This window comes from Aythya marila (assembly GCF_965140915.1).
Source record: "Aythya marila genome assembly, chromosome: 28".
NCBI lineage: Eukaryota > Metazoa > Chordata > Aves > Anseriformes > Anatidae > Aythya > Aythya marila.
Window position 1 is genome coordinate 1,991,972 of NC_139069.1, and position 18,865 is coordinate 2,010,836.

The 18,865-nt window shown below is 50.8% G+C and overlaps 1 protein-coding gene across 1 annotated transcript in view; it reads right to left on the reverse strand.

Moving 5' to 3' along the window:
* Positions 1 to 18,865, reverse strand: part of LOC309888259 (olfactory receptor 14C36-like) — a gene marked incomplete at both ends in the record, with an annotated part of 130,148 nt that overhangs the window by 2,642 nt on the left and 108,641 nt on the right. The window contains one exon of the mRNA XM_082780497.1: positions 18,214 to 18,416. Within this exon, the coding sequence (XP_082636623.1) occupies positions 18,214 to 18,416 (203 nt within the window). The remainder of the gene's footprint in view (positions 1 to 18,213; positions 18,417 to 18,865) is intronic.

The following is an 18,865-nucleotide window of genomic DNA, read 5'->3' on the forward strand; positions in this document are numbered from 1 at the left end:
TGAGTCACTTACAAGTACATCCCCTTCCCCTACCAAATCTAGTTTAAAGCCCTGCTAATGAGTCTGGCCAGCTTGCTGCCCAAAACACTATTGTCCCACTTGGTCAGGTGCATCCATATGCTGCCTCCTCCTCAGATCCCAGTCTCTAACTGGGAGGATCGAGGAGAACACTACTTGTGATCCAGATCCCTTCAGCATCTTTCCAAGGGGCATAAAGTCCCTTTGGATGCTTCTGAGCCTCCTTGTCATGGCCTCAGTTGTCCCTACGTGCAAGAGCAGGAATGGGTGATAGTCCGCCAGCTTGAACAAGCTCGGTAGCTTCTTTGTGATGTCACAAATACCGGCCCCAGGCAGGTAGCAAACCTCTCAAGAGAGATTGTTTGGGCAGAAAATGGGTGCATCACTGCCACTCAGAGAGGAATCTCCAATCACCAACACAGTCTTTGTTTGTTTGTTTGTTTGTTTGTTTTGTCTAACAGGTCCTTAAAGTAGTGGTATGCTGGTCTACCTTTTTACAGTTGTCCTTTCTGGTGCTTTGGTACCATTACCATTGCTGTTATTGACACCCTCTCCTTGTTTGAGTGCCAGAGCATCGTAACTGTTGTGTAGGGGTACGTCAGAGGCAAGGGGGAGGTTCCTCAGTCTGCTCTGAGCAGAGACAAGGGTCTGGTATTCCTCCTCTTGTGAGTCCACCAATTCTGCTGGTTTCAGGTTGGAAACCATTTTACCACCCCATTGCAAGGAGTTAAGGCAAGTTTGTAAGACTGTCGCTCAGTCTATGCCAGCTCGTGATACCACGCGTTGATCTCTCGCTCGGATTCCTGGATGCATCGCAGACTGCCGAGCTCCTCTTGCAACCTGGCCACTTGCTTAGAGAGTGTGTCTATCTGGTCACGATTGCACCCACGAAACACAACCTCTGCCTTCAGGCCTTAGGGGGACCTCCAAATTCTGGAGTTCCTTCAGCTGAAGGTCTGGGCAGCTATTTCAGTCCTTGGGAGGACAGTCTGGGTAGAGGCATCTGCCAGGATGGATCGTGGCCCCCCTGTCTGGGTTTCTCAGCCCAGCAGGTGCAACAGGTGGACACCATTTTTGTCTCACTACAAAGCCACTCCATATTGCTCCCAGAAGAGAGAGTAGAGAGCCATCTGCTTCCTGCCCTCCCTGGTCACTCTGCATGTGTGCACTCAAATATTGCAAGGGAACATGGGAATGCAGGCCCTCACTACCACAAAGTATGCAGCCAAGGTTTCCACATTTGGAAATCCACATTTTGGATATCCTCCACATTGCAGGGGCCAGCACACCTGGTGTGCAGGGGATGAGCCTCACCCTGGGAAAACAACCTGCCTGATCACGGAGTCTCTGCTGCCCCAAGTGCAGGAGCCAGCACTTAGTCTTGTTGAACTTCATAGATTTGGCCTTGGCCCATGAGTCCAGCCTATTCAGGTCCCTCTGCAGAGCCCTCTTACCCTCGAGCAGACCAATACTTGTGCCTAACTTGGTGTTGTCTGCAAACTTACTGAGGGTGCACTCCATCTCCTCATTTAGATCACTGATGAAGATGAGAACTGGCCCCAATACTGAGCCCTGGGGGTCACCACTAGTGGCTGACCTCCAAATGGATTTAGCTCCGTTCAGCACGACTCTTTGGGCCCAGCCACCCAGCCAGTTTTTAATCCAAAGAAGCTCTAAACCTTGAGCAGCCAGCTTCTTCGGGAGAATGTTGTGGGAAATGGTGTCAAAAGCCTTACTGTATTCCAGGTGGACCACATCCACAGCCTTTCCCTCATATACTGAGTGCATCACCTTGTCATAGAACGATATCACATTCATCAAGCAGGACCTGCCTTTGATAAATAACTTCTGACTGGGCCTGATCACCTGGTGGTCCTGGAACTGTTCCGTGATGGTAGTCAAGACAATCTGCTCCATGAACTTCCCCGTCACTGAGGTCAGACCTACAGGCCTGCAGTTCCCTGAATTGTCCTTCTGGCCTTTCTTGTAGATGGCTGTCAAATTTGCTAGTTGCCAATTGACTGGGACCTCCCCTGATAGCCAGGACTGCTGATCAACGATGGAAAGCAGCTTGGGAAGTGATTCTGCCAGCTCCCTCAGTAGTGACAGGTGGATCCCATGTGGCCCCATAGATTTGTGTAAATCTTTGTGCACTAGCAGATCTCTAACCATTTTATGAAGGATTATGAAGGCTTGATCCTGCTCCCTTTCCCTACCTCCCAGCTCAGTGGGATGAGTACCAGGGGAACAACTGGTCTTCCTGCTAGAGACTGAGGCAAAGTAGGCATTAAGTACCTCTGCCTTTTCATCATCTCTTGTCACTATGTTTCGTATGTATACAAGGAATGTAGGACTTCTAGAGAGGGTCCAGCATAGAGGCAGGAAGGTGATTAAGGGATTGGAGCATCTGTCCTCTGAGGTAAGTCTAAGCACGCTGAAGGGACATTGTAAAGAGAACGTTGCCAAACTCTTCTCAGTGGTGGCCAGTGGTAGAATCACAGAATCACAGAATTTCTAGGTTGGAAGAGACCTCAAGATCATTGAGTCCAACCTCTGACCTAGCGCTAACAGTCCCCACTAAACCATTTCCCTAAGCTCTACATCTAAACGTCTTTTGAAGACTTCCAGGGATGGTGACTCCACCACTTCCCTGGGCAGCCTGTTCCAATGCCTCACAACCCTTTCAGTGAAGAAGTTCTTCCTAACATCTAACCTAAAACTCCCCTGGCTCAACTTAAGCCCATTCCCCCTCGTCCTGTCACCAGGCACGTGGGAGAACAGGCCAACCCCCACCTCGCTACAGCCTCCCTTGAGGTACCCATAGAGAGTGATAAGGTCGCCCCTGAGCCTCATCTTCTCCAGGCTGAACAAGCCCAGCTCCCTCAGCCGCTCCTCGTAGGACTTGTTCTCCAGGCCCCTCACCAGCTTCGTCGCCCTTCTCTGCACCCGCTCAAGCATCTCCATGTCCTTCTTGTAGCGAGGGGCCCAAAACTGAACACAGTACTCGAGGTGTGGCCTCACCAGAGCTGAGTACAGGGGGACGATCACCTCCCTAGCCCTGCTGGTCACGCTGTTCCTGATACAAGCCAGGATGCCGTTGGCCTTCTTGGCCACCTGAGCACACTGCTGGCTCATATTCAGATGACTATCCACCATCACTCCCAGGTCCTTCTCTGCCTGGCAGCTCTCCAACCATTCCTCTCCCAGTCTGTAGCTCTGCTTGGGGTTATTGCGCCCCAGGTGGAGGACCCGGCACTTGGCCTTGTTGAACTTCATGCAGTTGACCTCAGCCCATCGGTGCAGCCTATCCAGATCCTCCTGCAGAGCTTTCCTACCCTCAAACAGATCGACACACGCACCTAACTTGGTGTCATCTGCAAACTTACTGAGGGTGCACTCGATGCCCTCGTCCAGATCATCAATGAAGATATTAAAGAGGACCAGCCCCAGCACCGAGCCCTGGGGAACGCCACTAGTGACTGGCCTCCAACTGGACTTGGCTCCATTCACCACGACTCTTTGGGCCCGGCTATCCAGCCAGTTTCTAACCCAACGAAGCGTGCGCCAGTCCAAGCCAAGAGCAGCCAGTTTCTTGAGGAGAATGCTGTGGGAGACAGTGTCAAAAGCCTTGCTGAAGTCAAGGTAGACCACATCCACAGCCTTTCCCTCATCCACCCAGCGCGTCACTCTGTCATAGAAGGAGATCAGGTTCGTCAGGCATGACCTGCCTTTCATAAAGCCATGCTGACTGGGCCTGATCGCCTGCTTCCCCTGCAAGTGCTGCGTGATGACTCTCAGGAGGATCTGCTCCATGAGCTTTCCTGGCACTGAGGTCAAACTGACAGGCCTGTAGTTTCCCGGGTCTGCCCTCTGGCCCTTCTTGTAGATGGGCGTCACGTTTGCTAGCCGCCAGTTGATTGGGACCTCCCCCGATAGCCAGAACTGTTGATAAATGATGGACAGTGGCTTGGCCAGCTCCTCTGCCAGTTCCCTCAGTACCCTTGGGTGGATCCCATCCAGCCCCATCGACTTGTGCACATCCAAGTGCCGTAGCAGGTCACCAACCAGTTCTTCATGGATAGTGAGGGCCACATCCTGCTCCCCATCCCCTTTCACCAGCTCAGGGTACTGTGTATCCAGAGAACATCCGGTATTGCCGCTAAAGACTGAGGCAAAGAAGGCATTAAGCACCTCCGCCTTTTCCTCATCTCTTGTAACTAAGTTTCCCCCCGCATCCAGTAAAGGATGGAGATTCTCCTTAGTCCTCCTTTTTGTGTTGATGTATTTATAGAAACATTTTTTGTTATCTTTAACAGCAGTAGCCAGATTGAGCTCCAGATGAGCTTTGGCCTTCCTAATTTTGTCCCTGCACAGCCTCGCTACTTCTTTAAAGCCCTCCTTAGTGGCCTGCCCACTTTTCCAAAGCTTATAAACCCTCTTTTTCCTCCTAAGATCAAGCCACAATTCTCTGTTGAGCCAGGCTGGTCTTCTTCCCCGCCAGCTCGTCTTTGGGCACGTGGGGACAGACCGTTCCTGCGCCATTAAGATTTCCCTCTTGAAGAGCGCCCAGCCTTCCTGGACCCCTCTGCCCTTCAGAACCGCCTCCCAAGGGACTCCACCAACCAGTGTCCTGAGCAGCTCAAAGTCAGCCCTCCGAAAGTCCGATACAGCGGTTTTACTGGTCCCCTTCCTGGCCTCGCCAAGAATAGTGAACTCCACCATTTCGTGGTCACTCTGCCCAAGACAGCTCCCGACAATCACATCCTCCAGTCCTAGTCCCTTAGGGACTCACTTTTCTGGGTTAGAGAGTAAACAGAGTTTTTTTTGGGAATGTTTGTTGTTCTTCTGTGGTTAGGGTATAGGCAAGCTCTGTAGTTTAGCATTTTATTTAGGTCTGCCAAGAAATCGAGGGATAAATAGAACATTTTAATACTAGTGTCCACGGAAGGCAATTTGGAGAGTAAGCCTCATTTTGGCAAGGGATGCAAGGAATAATAAGAAGAGATTTTAGAGATATATCGCTCAGAAAATAAACGCGAAGGAGAGTGTACCCCCTACGATGGATGAGAAGGGTGGACTGTTAATGACAGACATGGAGAAGGCTGAGGGACTCAACAACATCTTTGCCTCAGTCTTCCCTGCCAGTCAGGCTTCCCAAGTCTTTCATTTCCCTGAAGCCATAGATGGAGGCTGGAGGTGCAAATTCCCACCCACTCTAAGTGAAGAGCAGGTTTGAGACCGCCTGATGGAACTCAACAAGTACAAGTCTATGGCACCTGATGACTTGCATCCCAGCATCCTGAGGGAACTGGCTGATGCAGTTGGCAAGCCTCTCTCCATCATATTTGAAGATTCCTGTCAGTTGTGTGAAGTCCCTGGTGACTGGAAAAAGGGAAATATCACTCCCATTTTTAAAAAGGGTAGAAAGGATAACCCAGGGAACTACTGAATGGTGAGCCTCAGCTCTGTGCCTCAAAAGATCATGGAAAAGATCCTCCTGGGGTCAGTGTCAAGGCACAAAGAGGTGATCCGAGACAACAAGAATGGCTTCACCAAAGGGTAAATGGTGCCTGGCCAATCTGGTGGCTTTCTAACAATGGAGTGACCACATCAGACAACAAAAGAAGACCAGCCTATGTCATCTACTTGGACTTCAGTAAGACCATTGACACTGTCCCACATGACATCCTGGTCTCCAAATTAGAGAGATACGCATTTGATGGGTGCACTATTCAGTGCGTAAGGAGTTGGCCTGAAGGTCACACCCAGAGAGTGGTGCTCAATGGCTCTATGTCCAAGTGGAGGCTGGTGGTGAGTCTTGTACCTCAGGGGTCTGTCCTCGGACCCGTATGGTTTAATATGTTTATTAGTGACATAGACAGTGGGGTCGAGTGCACCCTCAGCAAGTGTGCAGATGACACCAAGCTGAGAGGTGTAGTTGATGCGACAGAGGAAGGGATTCCTGTGCAAAGGGCCCTGGGCAACCTGATCTCATGGGGGGCATCCCTGTTTATGGCCAGGGGGTTAGCAATAGGTGATCTTTAAAGTCCCTTCCAACAGGAGCCATTCTCTGATTCTATGGTCTCACGAGCTATACCTCAAGCATGACTCCCATCCCATCAGCCTTCTTGTGGTCTATCACCTGACCAGAACAGAAGATGCCTCACCATCATCTTCAATGCCATGTGCATGCTTCTGGCCTTTACAGTCCCTAACTGTGCCACATTCCTCATGCAGGTCCATCAGAGCCAGAGACAGAAGTGACCTCCCAGCCTCCGTCACAACCATGGGCCTCCTGCAGGCCCAGTATATCCTGAGGCACACCTGACCTCATCCCAGCATTCCCAGCCAGCTCCTCCTTGTGGCCTCTGATCTGATCAGATACCTATCACCTCACATGCCTCTTCCAATGCTGAGTGACTGCTGCAGGACTTCACAGTTCCTGCTCTACCCCAAGGGGACAAACAGCTGAAGTTAGGTGTAGAAGTGGGGTTGAAGCTGAGATGTGTTGTGTGCATGGTGGAGGGCTTTGGGAGTTATGTGTTCAGATTAACATTTAGGCATTAGAGGTCACCTTCTAGGGTTAAGGGAATGGTAGGGCTTTAAGGGAGGGATCAGTGTTCTGCTCAAGATGCCTGCTCAATGGGTAGGGGAAGAACAAGCTTTGTGGGTTAGAGTTCAGTTCTTGGTGGAGGGCTAGGCTTAAGGCTGGTGTTTTACTCCTTGGTTAGGCTTAATCATCCTTCTGCTTGCTCTTCTAGTAGAAGATGAATTTGACATCTGCATTTTCAAAGTACAGAGGAACGTCTTTGATCAACCTGCCCTTTGCAAGCTTGTTTTCAGAAATGTGTTGTATAGCACATTACTTACTGCACGTGTTCCCATTGTGCTCTTTATCATTTCTGGGTCTGGTATAAAGTTATTTTGCTATGTTGTGTAGCACTGGCTTATGAGTCTATAAAATTACTGGTCATGTGACAAATCTGTTCTTTGTACTGAGCATTGCCATCACCTCCATACCTCAGGAACCATCACTCAGAAACTATTAAGAATTACACTCTTGACCTTTTTGCTTTAGGGAGCCAATCCATGAGGAGAAACGGGAGAGACACTTCTCCACTTATGCAATCTCTCTTTCTCCTTCACCTCCCCCTTCTCCTCCAGGCTAATTACACTAGCTCTACAAAGCTTTGGATATCCATGGGATGGGCCTACTGTGATGTCTCCTGAATGTGTTTCAACTTTTGTTTAAGGATAAGCAACTCTTGAAGAATGCCCTCCTGAGACCTGCCCCAAGGCCGGAGAGTTAGGAGTGGCAGGGAGCATGGGAGGATCTGGGCAGGCACCTAGAGCAGTGGGCACCTCCAGTGCTTTGGAAGTTCCCCCCTGAGCACGTGCAGAATCCTTAAAAACTGCAGAAGTGCTTGAAAAGGAGGGGTTATCACCTTGGCAATTCCAAAGGGAATTCCAAAGGCAGCCTCAGTCAGTGTCACTCCAACCCCTGGGACAGGCCCTGCAGGTACTCCAACACCTCTGACATGTCCTGCAGCCACTCCAGCCCCAGTGACAGGCCCCAGGTCTAGTCTGGGGCCTAGACCAGACCCCCCAGGTCTGCTCTTGCTAGGCCAGAACACCAACCTTTGCCAGGATCAATTGCCTCTACATGCAGGAGAAAACAGTGGGTGTGAAAATCAGGCTCCTGAGAATGGAAGAGAACTACTGCCTGGAAAAGAAAGGAGGGAGAGGAATGTTGATCTATGAAACCTTGACATAGACTTCCCCACGAGAGGGTACTTCCAAGATCCAAAAGGGTACAGCTGGAGTTTCGGGATAGCTGCCTTCAAGAGAGAGGATGTTAAAGAGCTGTCTACCTTGCCCAGTCCCTGGGAGGACCCTTCCATTTGTGGACTTGTTGAAGGTCAAAGAAGGTGTAGATGGTTACCAGAATGTTCTACCAGTTGGGGACAGGCTGGACATCAGTCAGTAAAGAGCAATTGCACTGTGCATAGCTTGCTGTGTACATAACAATAATAGTACTAAAAATAATTGCTATTATAATTCTTTCTCTACCATTTCAGTCCTTTCAACTGCCCTGACCTCAACCGATAAGCATGTGGGGGGGTTGGTGTGAGCTAACAGCTGTGTGGTGCTGAGCTGCCTGGCAGGTTAAAGCACATCATGTTTGACAACCACAGTCCAACAGCACAAATCACACTTCTAAAAATCTTGTGTTCAGAGGGGAGCAGTAGATGATCAGTTCAGTCTGCCTCAATGAGCAAACCCCAGCAGAGACCCTGCTGCCTTGGGGAGCTGTCAGCCCTGAGGGACACCTCGAGGGAGCCCAAGGGCACAGAGCAAGCGATGCCATGGTCGGGTGCTGTGCTGCTGAGCTGGGCCGGGCTCCTGGGCACAAGGGGAGCTCCTGGCAAAGGCAGTGCTGCAGAGAGACAGCTGTGCCCAGGAGCAGCTCCTCTGCACAGCGCAGCAGGGCTGGGGGCTCTGACCGCAGCTGGCACGCAGAGAGGAGAGAAGGAGAGAGGGCTTGGAAGCACTGAGGAGCGCAACAACAGAGGGCAGCGTGTGGCAGGACACATCTGCAGGCTTTTGACACCGTGAGGCTCTGGCAGCAGGGCCATGCAGGTGGGGTTGCCAGAGGGGTCTTCTGCAGCTAGCGCATCTGATGCCTGATAGCATCTGGCAGGGTGGGTCTCTCTATTTCTCCAGAAATGAGTAGAAGATGCTTTAGAGAATGGCATTTATGGTTCGATATTTAAAGAGGAAGGCTAAAACAGGGGTTACCTGAAGGGTAAGATTTTTTTTTAGTCTGTGTTTTGAGCTTACAGCAGTAGAGACAATATAGGTTTCATGTTAATTTGTTGTCAGCATTGTGTAGGAGACTGAGATTCCTAGAGCATTGCACTGAGAGATCTATATGGAAGCAGTGAACTTCATAAAGTGCCTTCAGCCAGTTCAGCTTAAAGATTACACCAACATCATGTTTGTGGTCTCCTCAGGATATAACTGAGCTGACACTAATCTGGCTCCTGGTAGGGATATGGGTAGGCAGCAGGGACATGGGCAGGCAGTGAGAGGGAGCTGCTGCCAGAAATGCTGTGCGAGGGAGGGCTCAGGCACCTCCCTGCCACCCTCTACAGGGCAGGCGCCTTCCCTGGGACACCCCTTGCTCTCTTCTCTCACCAGCACAGCCTCTGCCCTCAAGCCCCTGCTGTCCCCAGCACAAGCTGCCTCCTCTGCAGGCAGAGCTGCAGCACAGGAGGGTCTGCTGAGTGTCCGTCTGTCCCTCCCTGGCCTTGCCTCCCCTGGCAGCAGCATGCTGGCATTCCTCCTGGCTTCTCCAGCTGGCCGTGCTGCTGCTGGTCTTGTTCCCAGGCTGGCTGGGGATGGGGGTTTCACATGCCCATAGTGTGAGCCCTCAGTGTGCTTGGGGGAAGGGGAGTACAGGGAGAAGGTGAGGCGTCGGGAGATGGGCACTTTGAGCCTGGATGTCTCTGCTCTCAGCAGTGTTCAGGTTCTTCTCAGGTCAACCTCTGAGTAGAACTTTCCTGCAGCTCTCACAGGGCAGCTGAAACCAGCACTGATGGACAGATTGTCTGTCCTCACTAAAGGACACTTCGCGCTATAGGGACTGCCTCTTTTTCTCTTAGGATGCGCAAAGTTTCCCATCAAGTGCAGGAGAAATGCTCAGGGTTTCTGTTTCAGAAAAACTCAGCAGGTGTGGTAGGTTAGCAACCACAAAAAATCTGACCATATACAATAAAAATTAAAGAAATCTGTATATATATATATGCTCTGAAGTTGGTAAACCCGGGAGCAACACTGGGGCAAGGTTCTTTGATATCAGCAGTGAAGTGAGTCTGAGATTACACCATGTTCTGCCTTTCCTCTGGCTATTGGGCATAACTGACTCTTCCATTGCCCACAAAGGAGTCCCCTGCTCCCAGGGATACCCTCAGGCAGCATCAGGAAGAACTCATGAAAGGGACCTGCCAAATGTCTTCCTGGAAGTGGACAACTTTTCTGGTGATATTAGATGAGAAATGGGATTAATTTTTCTCTGATAAATCTGTTGTATGTTATTACTGTTCTTCCTCTTCTATGTGCAGGAACACATCCCAAAAACACAAATGTCCAACAGAAGCACCATCACTGAGTTCCTCCTGTTGCCATTCGCAGACACACGCGAGCTGCAGCTCCTGCACTTCGCGCTCTTCCTGGGCATCTACCTGGCTGCCCTCCTGGGCAACGGCCTCATCCTCAGTGCCGTAGCCTGCCACCACCGCCTCCACACCCCCATGTACTTCTTCCTGCTCAACCTTGCCCTCCTCGACCTGGGCTGCATCTCCACCACTCTACCCAAAGCCATGGCCAATGCCCTCTGGAACAACAGGGCCATCCACTATCAAGGGTGTGCTGCTCAGGTCTTCTTTTTTGTCTTATTGTTTGGAGCAGAATATTACGTTCTCACAGTCATGTCGTACGACCGCTACGTTGCCATCTGCAAGCCCCTGCACTACGGGAACCTCCTGGGCAGCAGAGCTTGTGCCCAGATGGCAGCAGCTGCATGGGGCAGTGGCTTTCTCCATGCTGTCCTGCACACGGCCACTACATTTTCCCTTCCCCTCTGCCAAGGCAATGCTGTGGACCAGTTCTTCTGTGAAATCCCCCAGATCCTCAAGCTCTCCTGCTCAGAGTCCTGGCTGAGGGAGATTGTGCTTCTTGTAGTTACTCTCTGTTTAGCCTTTACATGTTTTGTTTTCATTTCATTTTCTTATGTGCAAATCTTGAGGACAGTGCTGAGAATGCCCTTTCATCAGGGTCGTCATAAAGCCTTTTCCACGTGCCTCCCTCACCTGGCCGTGGTCTCCCTGTTTGTCAGCAGTGTCCTGTTTGCCTACCTGAAGCCTCCCTCCATCTCCTCCACATCCCAGGACCTGATGGTGACAGTTCTGTACTCGGTGGTGCCTCCAGCCGTGAACCCTCTCATTTACAGCATAAGGAACCAGGAGCTCAAGGTAGCCTTGAGGAAACTCTTTGGACACATGCTTCTTTGGCATCAATAATGTGTCTATAAAAATAACAGGAAAGAGAGGTTATCTGAAAAAAACTCTTCATACAATAGCTTGTAATTCTTCTATTTTTTTTAATTATTTCTTAAACTTGTAATTTTGACTGAATTCTACTTGTGTAATCCTACCTATTAATTAAGTTATTATCTGTCACCCAATCATCTAATATACCTACAGTACCAGGCTCTCTGGATAAAAAGAATAAAGAAACTATGAATTTTGGTGGTGTCAGCTGCTCCCTCTTTGCATCTGCTATGGAGTTGGGGGAGCAGCCCCAGCACGCAGGAGGGGCTCGGGGCCAAGAGCCCAGCTGACACATGCAGAAGCAGCCCCGGTGGCCCTCGGGGCTGCCCCTCACTGCCCGCTGGGCTCTGCCTCTCTGCTGCCTTTGGGTCGGGGCTGCTGCTTCCCTGGAGCCATGGCCATGGCCAGCAGCAGGACGTGGCCTTTTCCCTGCTGCTCTCTTTTGGCTTCCACATTGTGCTTCTTTTCTTTCTGGGTAAGCCCTGATATCTTGTGTACCTTCGTGACAGTCCTGTTGTCTCTGCAGTGGCATCCCTGTGGCTGCAGGCAGCAGCAGGCACTGTGCAGCCCTGGGTAACAGCTGGCCTCCCTGCTAGCACCACAGTAACAAGAGGGTCTTGCTCAGGGCAAACCCAGAACCCTGGACACCTCTCCAAAGCTGCTGCCAGGAATACACCCAAGAGGTTGCTCCCTGCTCTTCTGTTTTCTGGGGTTTGTCATGGAGTGAGGGACAGAGGCTGAAAGTCCCAGGGTGGTTTGTGGGGAAACAAGGGCAGGACTAAGAGTTCCTTTTATGGCGGCACTTGCCCAAGCAGATGAGAACTGGTCTTGGACTCATCTATATTAGACTGCACCCGCTGTAGTGGGGCTGACGGCCAAAGCCAGCCTGGAGAGGAATTTGGAGCTTCCAGGAGATGTCAAGGGATCTCTAGGGACAGGGTGCTCAGTGGGTAGTGATTAGAACCTCATAAAATGACTGTGCAAGGTCGTTTCAGGTAACAAACAAGGTGAATCTGAGGAGTGCATGGGCAGCTCAGACTGCTCAGGCTGGATCAGCTGTCACTGCAGATTCTCCTCCCAGCCTCTTGCCCACATACAGCCAACTGTCTCCTGGGGCAGAGTAATAAGCCGAGAAGGCCTTGATGCTGTGCAACCACGGGTGACCAACACTGTTCTGGTCACATATCAAAAACACAGCACCACAGGGCCTGATCTGCAGAGAGAAACTCTGTCCCAGCCATGAGTCATCATACCCACAATGGAGAAGAAGGTCTGGAAGGAGTCAAGAAAGTGCTAATAGACACCAGGACAATTGAGGAAGCCCAGAGGCCCTTCTGAAGGGTCACTGAGTGCCACCTGAGAGGCAGTGCTGTACAGTGGGGAGGGCCAGGAGAAAGACTTGTGAGAAGGCTGTGAGAAACAAGGACACTCAGGGCTTTAACAGATCCTTAAACTCCTGCCTGAGTCCCCAAATGGAAAGCAATCTATGTCTGTGGGTTGACGAGAAGGAAGTGGTGAGTCCCGAATGGGGGACAGGGCTTAAGGTCCCTGCGTGAAGCTGGGTGGATGGAGACGTGTCCACCTTGCATGTGTGCCTCAGCCTGGGAGCAGGGGCCTGCCCACGGTGCAGGATGGCTGGGCTGTGCTCAGCCATGCCCCAGGAGATGACCTTGCTCTCTTCCTCCCCACCACTCCCCACACGGGGCAGGCCCTCAGGAAACACCCCTGAGCCTGGAGATGCACCAACCTGCTGCAGTGAGGTGCCACTACTGCAGGGGCAGAAGGGAGGGTTGGAGAGACACGTGGGACCTGCATGCATGAGTGGTATGGACTGGGGAAGTGAGTGTCTGGGAAAAGTTACCCTGGAGCCATAGGAGCCATTCTGGAAAGAAAACTTGTAGGCAGGAACCACGCTTTTGTGGCAGTGCAGAGCTGCTGGGCACATTGTGCAGGGTGCTCTGATGGACATTTGTGTCCTTTTCCATCATGTCTTAAGTGCCACTTTTCTCAGGAATAGAGTAGCCAACAGAGCACTGACAGATAGACTAAGATCATGAAAGGCATCATAAGCATGCCCCTAAAAAGATAATTGATATGGGGAAATCAGGAGAAGCCTGGCCAGGAGAAATGTGAGACTGAGAGGAGAGAATAGGGGCTTGGCCAGCTAAAATTAAGGATTTTGTAGAGGTAAGAGGGTCCAGGTTATGCTGATGCAGCTGTAACCGTGACTTAAAATAGTCATACAAGTCTATTCCCTGGCTTCAACCTGTAAAGTTAATTCTTAAAACTAAATGCTACTCAGCACCCTGACAGGAATCCACTACTCTAATGAGTGACCTCAGCGTACCCCTAGAAGACAAAACTCAGCCCATAGCTGATTCATCCTAGCTCTTACTCTCTTAATCACTCTGATCTCTGCCCTTAATACTAGCATCAAAATGGTCTATTTAACACTGGAAAACTGCTTAAGAGATCTAAACAAAACCCTAACTCCAAATGAATGTGTTGGGCCATGGATCTGATCAGCTTGTGGGTCACAAAGAGGAGATGGGTGGGAATGCTCTGAGGAGCTCAGCTCTGCCTCAGCATCTCCTGACCCAGCAGCAGGAATGTGACTGTGGCAGTGACTGTGAGGTCACTTCTGTCTCTGCACTTGATAGGGCAGCAGCAAGAACGTGTCACGGAAAGGGACTGGGAGGTCACTTGTGTCTGGAGGTGGCAGGTCACCCTTGACATAGACCTGGGAGCTGCACTTTTGGGCTGACATCTGGCAGTGGCCCTGCTAGGCCAGCAGAAGGCACCTGCTTGGCATGCTGACTGGGGGATCCCCTCTGCCTCCAGAGCCAGGAGGACCCAGACAGAAAGAAGGCCCCAACATGGGTTGTCCTGTCCCTTCTGCTGGAGTCCATGACTGGGCAGCAGGAGGCACAAGGCTTGGCTGTGTGTAGCCAAGAAGCTGCAAGGCCAGCAGCAGGCCCCTTGCTTGGAAGCTGCTGCTGAGGTAACCTGTGTCTGGTTTGCTGACAGGCTGCAAGGAGTCTGCTGGGTTGGGATGCCTACTTCAGGAGTGGTTTCCAGCCTGATGGAACTTTCCTTTGCTAGTAGGAAAGAGCAGGGGAGAAGAAACTCAACAAAGTGCACCATGGAAGTTACGCACTGTCCACAAGGAGGAAGAAATGTCCCTCAAAGGGTCATGCTGTGGTGCCAGAGGAAACCCTCTTATCAGACCATGGCTTCATGTTTCAAGGAACAGCTGGTGAGGGTTGACGAGACATCGGTGAAAGCAAGCGATGAGAGCAAGGTGGTGAACAGAGATGGGTGTCTGAAGACTTCAAGGAAATAGGACAAATTGTGGGACAGCGTAGGAAAAGCTACATAGGAGAAGGCAGAGGGTGCTAGCAAGAATGGAGGGCCCAACAGCCCTGAGGTTTTTGTCCTCTTGACTAGAGCTTAGGAGGAGAGATGTTATATTCATTGTGATGGGGTCTCATGGATTCCTTACAACCCTGTGCAGCAGCTCAGAGGTGTAATACCACTGTTCTTCTCATGGCATCACACTGCCCACCACATCCCACAGACCCCAGCAAGAGCCCTGAGATGGACATAGGGGTGCAGGATCTCCTCTCACAGTTCCAGGGGTCAGGCCTTGGCTCTTCTGCTTCACTAAAACCAACAAAGACATTTTTCAACACAGTGCTTTGCCTGTCTGTAACCATGGCCTCCAATTATCTGCCCTAACAAGGCCCTGGGGAGGCTTTGTTAGGAACAGCCCTCAGTGGGGCCCATTAATACTCCAAGTCACTTCAGCTTTTCCTCCTGACTTTACTTGCTAAAGCAGTTGCATCATTCTCCTCTCAGTACCTGAGCTTCATAGACTGAGCACCACAATACACCATGAAACTCATTAAAATTAAGAAACTCCTAACATCTCCTCCATAGTTTTCTTCAAGTCTTCACAGCTTTTGCACCTAATTGCAGAACCTGCATGCTGTAGTTAAGGATGAAGTTTTCAAAAAGCACCTAATAAAAATCTTTTCTGGTTTTAAAGGTTGATTTTTCTGCAATTCAATTTTGAGCATCATTCTCCTATTGCTATTGATCCAGGTTGACTTCTTTGGAGACCTCCATAGGGAGGAAAAGCAGAAACTGGAGGTCTGACACCTCCACTGCCAGCAGTGGTCTTTGTCCCTGTAAATGCAGCCCAGTTCAGCACGGGAAACCCTTTCTAAGACAAGTCAGGGGTTCCTTGGGAAAAAAAATAAAATTAAAATAAATAAAATAAAATAAAATAAAATAAAATAAAATAAAATAAAATAAAATAAAATAAAATAAAATAAGTAATATAAAATAAAATATAAAATTAAATATAATATAAAATAAATTTGAAATAAAATAAATTTGAAATGACCATTGGAACCTGAGAAATACAGCCTGAATCTTACTAGAAAACTGGACATCCACAGTCTCTCTTGGTTCTGCTGTGGAAAACTCAGAATGAAAACTAAAGAAAATATTTCTTCAAGTGGCTGTAGCTGTACCCATGAGCTTGGCCTCTTTGGGGACATTGTTCCCTTCCAGCCACGGAAAACTAAATTGAGTAATGTGAAAAGTTACATTACTCAAATAGAGTTGCTATTGACTGGGCAGGTCTTTTCACAAGGCAGCTATGCCAAATCCCCACTGGTGGTGCCATCTTGGAACTTTGAAGTTCCCTCTCCTGAAGCAGTCTATGCCGAGCATGCACATAGCCTCCGAGCGAGTCCCACTGGGGTGCTTTTGCCATTCTTTCCAAGTTAGACTCACTTCAGCCTCAAGTACAGTTAACTGTTGGGATCCCCCTGTCACTCCAGAAATACAGGTGGGTTCTACCTCTTTCTAGCTTGATGGCATTAGGGTACTTTGTGCATCAGTGTCCAGTAGAGCCTGATACATTTGTGGGTGTGATGTGTCAGGCCATTAAATATACCCAGTCCAGTAAACCTGATTGTCCCTTTCCTCCCTGCCTCCCCCTGGCTGGAAGCAGTACCCCTCTAGTCCTGCTCATAGTATTAATTATGGTGCATGGTAGATGACCCACTGGAAACACATCCCACCATGGTAGGGGAGACGGCACTGACAGCCAAGGGATGCATTTCGGTGCAGGAGCTGGGGCCCAGCAGAGACAAGGAGTCAAGGCAGTGGGGTGGGGGAGGCCAGCAGAAGCAGCCCAAGGGGTGGTGCTGCTTGTGAGGACACGTTTGTGGCAGCAGCCTGAGTGGGCAGCAGCTGTGCGCAGGGGGGGGGAGGCCAGGAAGCGCATGGCAAGAGCGCTCCTGCCAGCAGAACCAAGACCGGGGCCAAGCCCAAGGGCAGAGGCAGGCCCAGGGCAGGGGGCTGCAAGGGCCATGCTGAGCTCCCTGCCCCTGCAGCAGTCACCCTGGCCCTCAGCACATGTGCTGGCGGGCACGCACGGGGAGGGGCTGGCGTGCATCAGAGAGCAGCAAGGAGGGCGCTGGAGAGGGCCGGGGCCAGGCGGGTGGCAGAGCTCCATGCAGGGGCTAGCTGGTGGTCCCCTCTGCTGCGGCCAGTGCACACAGTGTAACAGGAGGAGGGCAGGCAGGGCTCGTGGCCATGGGGTACAGCCTGGCCCTGGACACTCCATGAGCGCCTTGCAGGTCCTGGCAGGCTGCGGGGAAGGGACAAATGCCCTGGGCCCCCTTCCTTCTCTGCCCAGGCCAGCAAGGGCCCAGAGCGGCCTCCTCTCCCCTGCCCCTGCAGCTCTGGGCTCCCTTCACGCAGTCCTGGCTCTGCAGCACCAAGCCCTGCTGGGAGCCCTCCCCTGCATGCTGCCACCGCTCCCTGACGCTGCTGTTGCCCTCTGCCGGGCACTGCCCAGCCCAGCCCCTGCCCAACTCTCTCCTCCTCCCTGCCCTCTTCCCAGCCCAGCAGCCCAGGCTGTTCTGGCCCCAGGGCAGTGCCCACCGCAGGCTGCTGCAGGGCTCTGGGCATGGCCACCACAGCCGCAGCCCCTCAAAGGCACCGCAGCTGCTGGCACAAAGGCGGCTCTGGGCCTCCCCAGCAGCCCCCGCACTGGGGCCAGGCATGGCTCAGGAGATGGAGGTCCGTGAAGCTGCAGGAGCCCTGCTCTCTTCCCTGGGAGATCCCCAGCACACAGTAGCTATGCCCCGCAGGGCCAGCCCCACTCCCCCGGCTAGCACAAGAGGCCTGGCCCATCCACAGAGCAGCTCCAGATACTGATCCAGGATGCCATTTGCCATCAGACTAAGCACCACGGGGACAGTCCCAGGCCAGTCAAGGCCAGTTATTGTTTGCTGAGCCATGGCCAGCCAAGAAGGGAGCTCCCAGTACAGCACTACACTGAGCACTCTGAGATTCTGATCCACAGTGAAGCCCCGAAAAGCAAGAGGCCCGTTCATGCAGCAGTTCCTTGGGTATATTCCTTCCACCAGCTTTGGAAGAGCTGTGCAATGAAAGAGATGCCACTGTACAGACAACAAGATTGTCAGCAAGATACACGAGATGTCAAGACTTAGTTGAATGTGAAAGCACAAGAGAACAATGAGGAAGCCAAAGGGAGCAGCAGTGACAAGGCCACGTCCTGCTACTGGCCATGGCCATGGCTCCAGGGAAGCAGCAGCCCCAACCCGAAGGCAGCAGAGAGGCAGAGCCCAGCGGGCGGTGAGCCTCTTGGCCCTGAGCCCCTCCTGCATGCTGGGGCTGCTCCCCCAGAATCAGAGGAGATGGGAAGAGAGGGATACTGAGTCCAATGAATTTATGCTGTCTTCTTTATTGTCTGTACTTACAGAGGAAATCTAGTTCAATAGGTTGATTAGAAGACGTAGTTAAAGTAAATAAATTACTTAAAAAATTAAGCCAATATCAAAAGTTATGAAAATAATCAAAATGAAAAATGAAATGAAAATCTCTCATGTCAGCTTCTCAGATAGAATGGTAGCATTTAGAGGATTATTATTAGTAGTACAATATGATAATAATACTAAGTACAAAAAACGATATGATACAAATCACAATAATGTTAACAACACTGATGCTTAAGAAGCACATATAGAAACAGTTTCCTCACTGCAACCTTGAGCTCCTGGTTCCTCATGCTGTAGATGAGGGGGTTCACTGCTGGAGGTACCACTGAGTACAAAAGTGACACCACCAAGTCCAGAGATGGGGAAGAGATGGAAGCGGGCTTCAGGTAGGCAAACGTGGAAGTGCTGAGAAAGAGGAAGACCATGGCCAGGTGAGGGAGGCACGTGGAAAAGGCTTTGTGTCGGCCTTGTTCAGAGGGTATCCTCAGCATTGCCCTGAAGATTTGCACATAGGCTATAGGACAGCACAATGAAAACAAAAGAACCAAAGGCTAAAGAAATACTAAAACACAAGTGCCCCAACAAGTGCTCCCCCAGCTCCTGAGGGGATCGGAAGAGATGGCAGCTCAGACCAATGAATTTCTTCTGGATTCTTTATTGTTTATCTACACAGGAAGCCTGGTTCTGTAGGTAAATCTTTAAGAAGTAGGAGGCTAAGATTAATATTATTTATATCTTAAACAATAGCTAGTGAAAATAACAACACAGACAAATAAAAAGAAAAAAAAAGTATCTTAAAGATTTCTGAAAAAATAGGTGTTTCTGATTATAAGCTTATTGTTATAGTCAAAGAACCAGAAGCATATGTATTCAAGCAGTGTCCTCACTGCATCCCTTAGTTCCAAGTTCCTCATG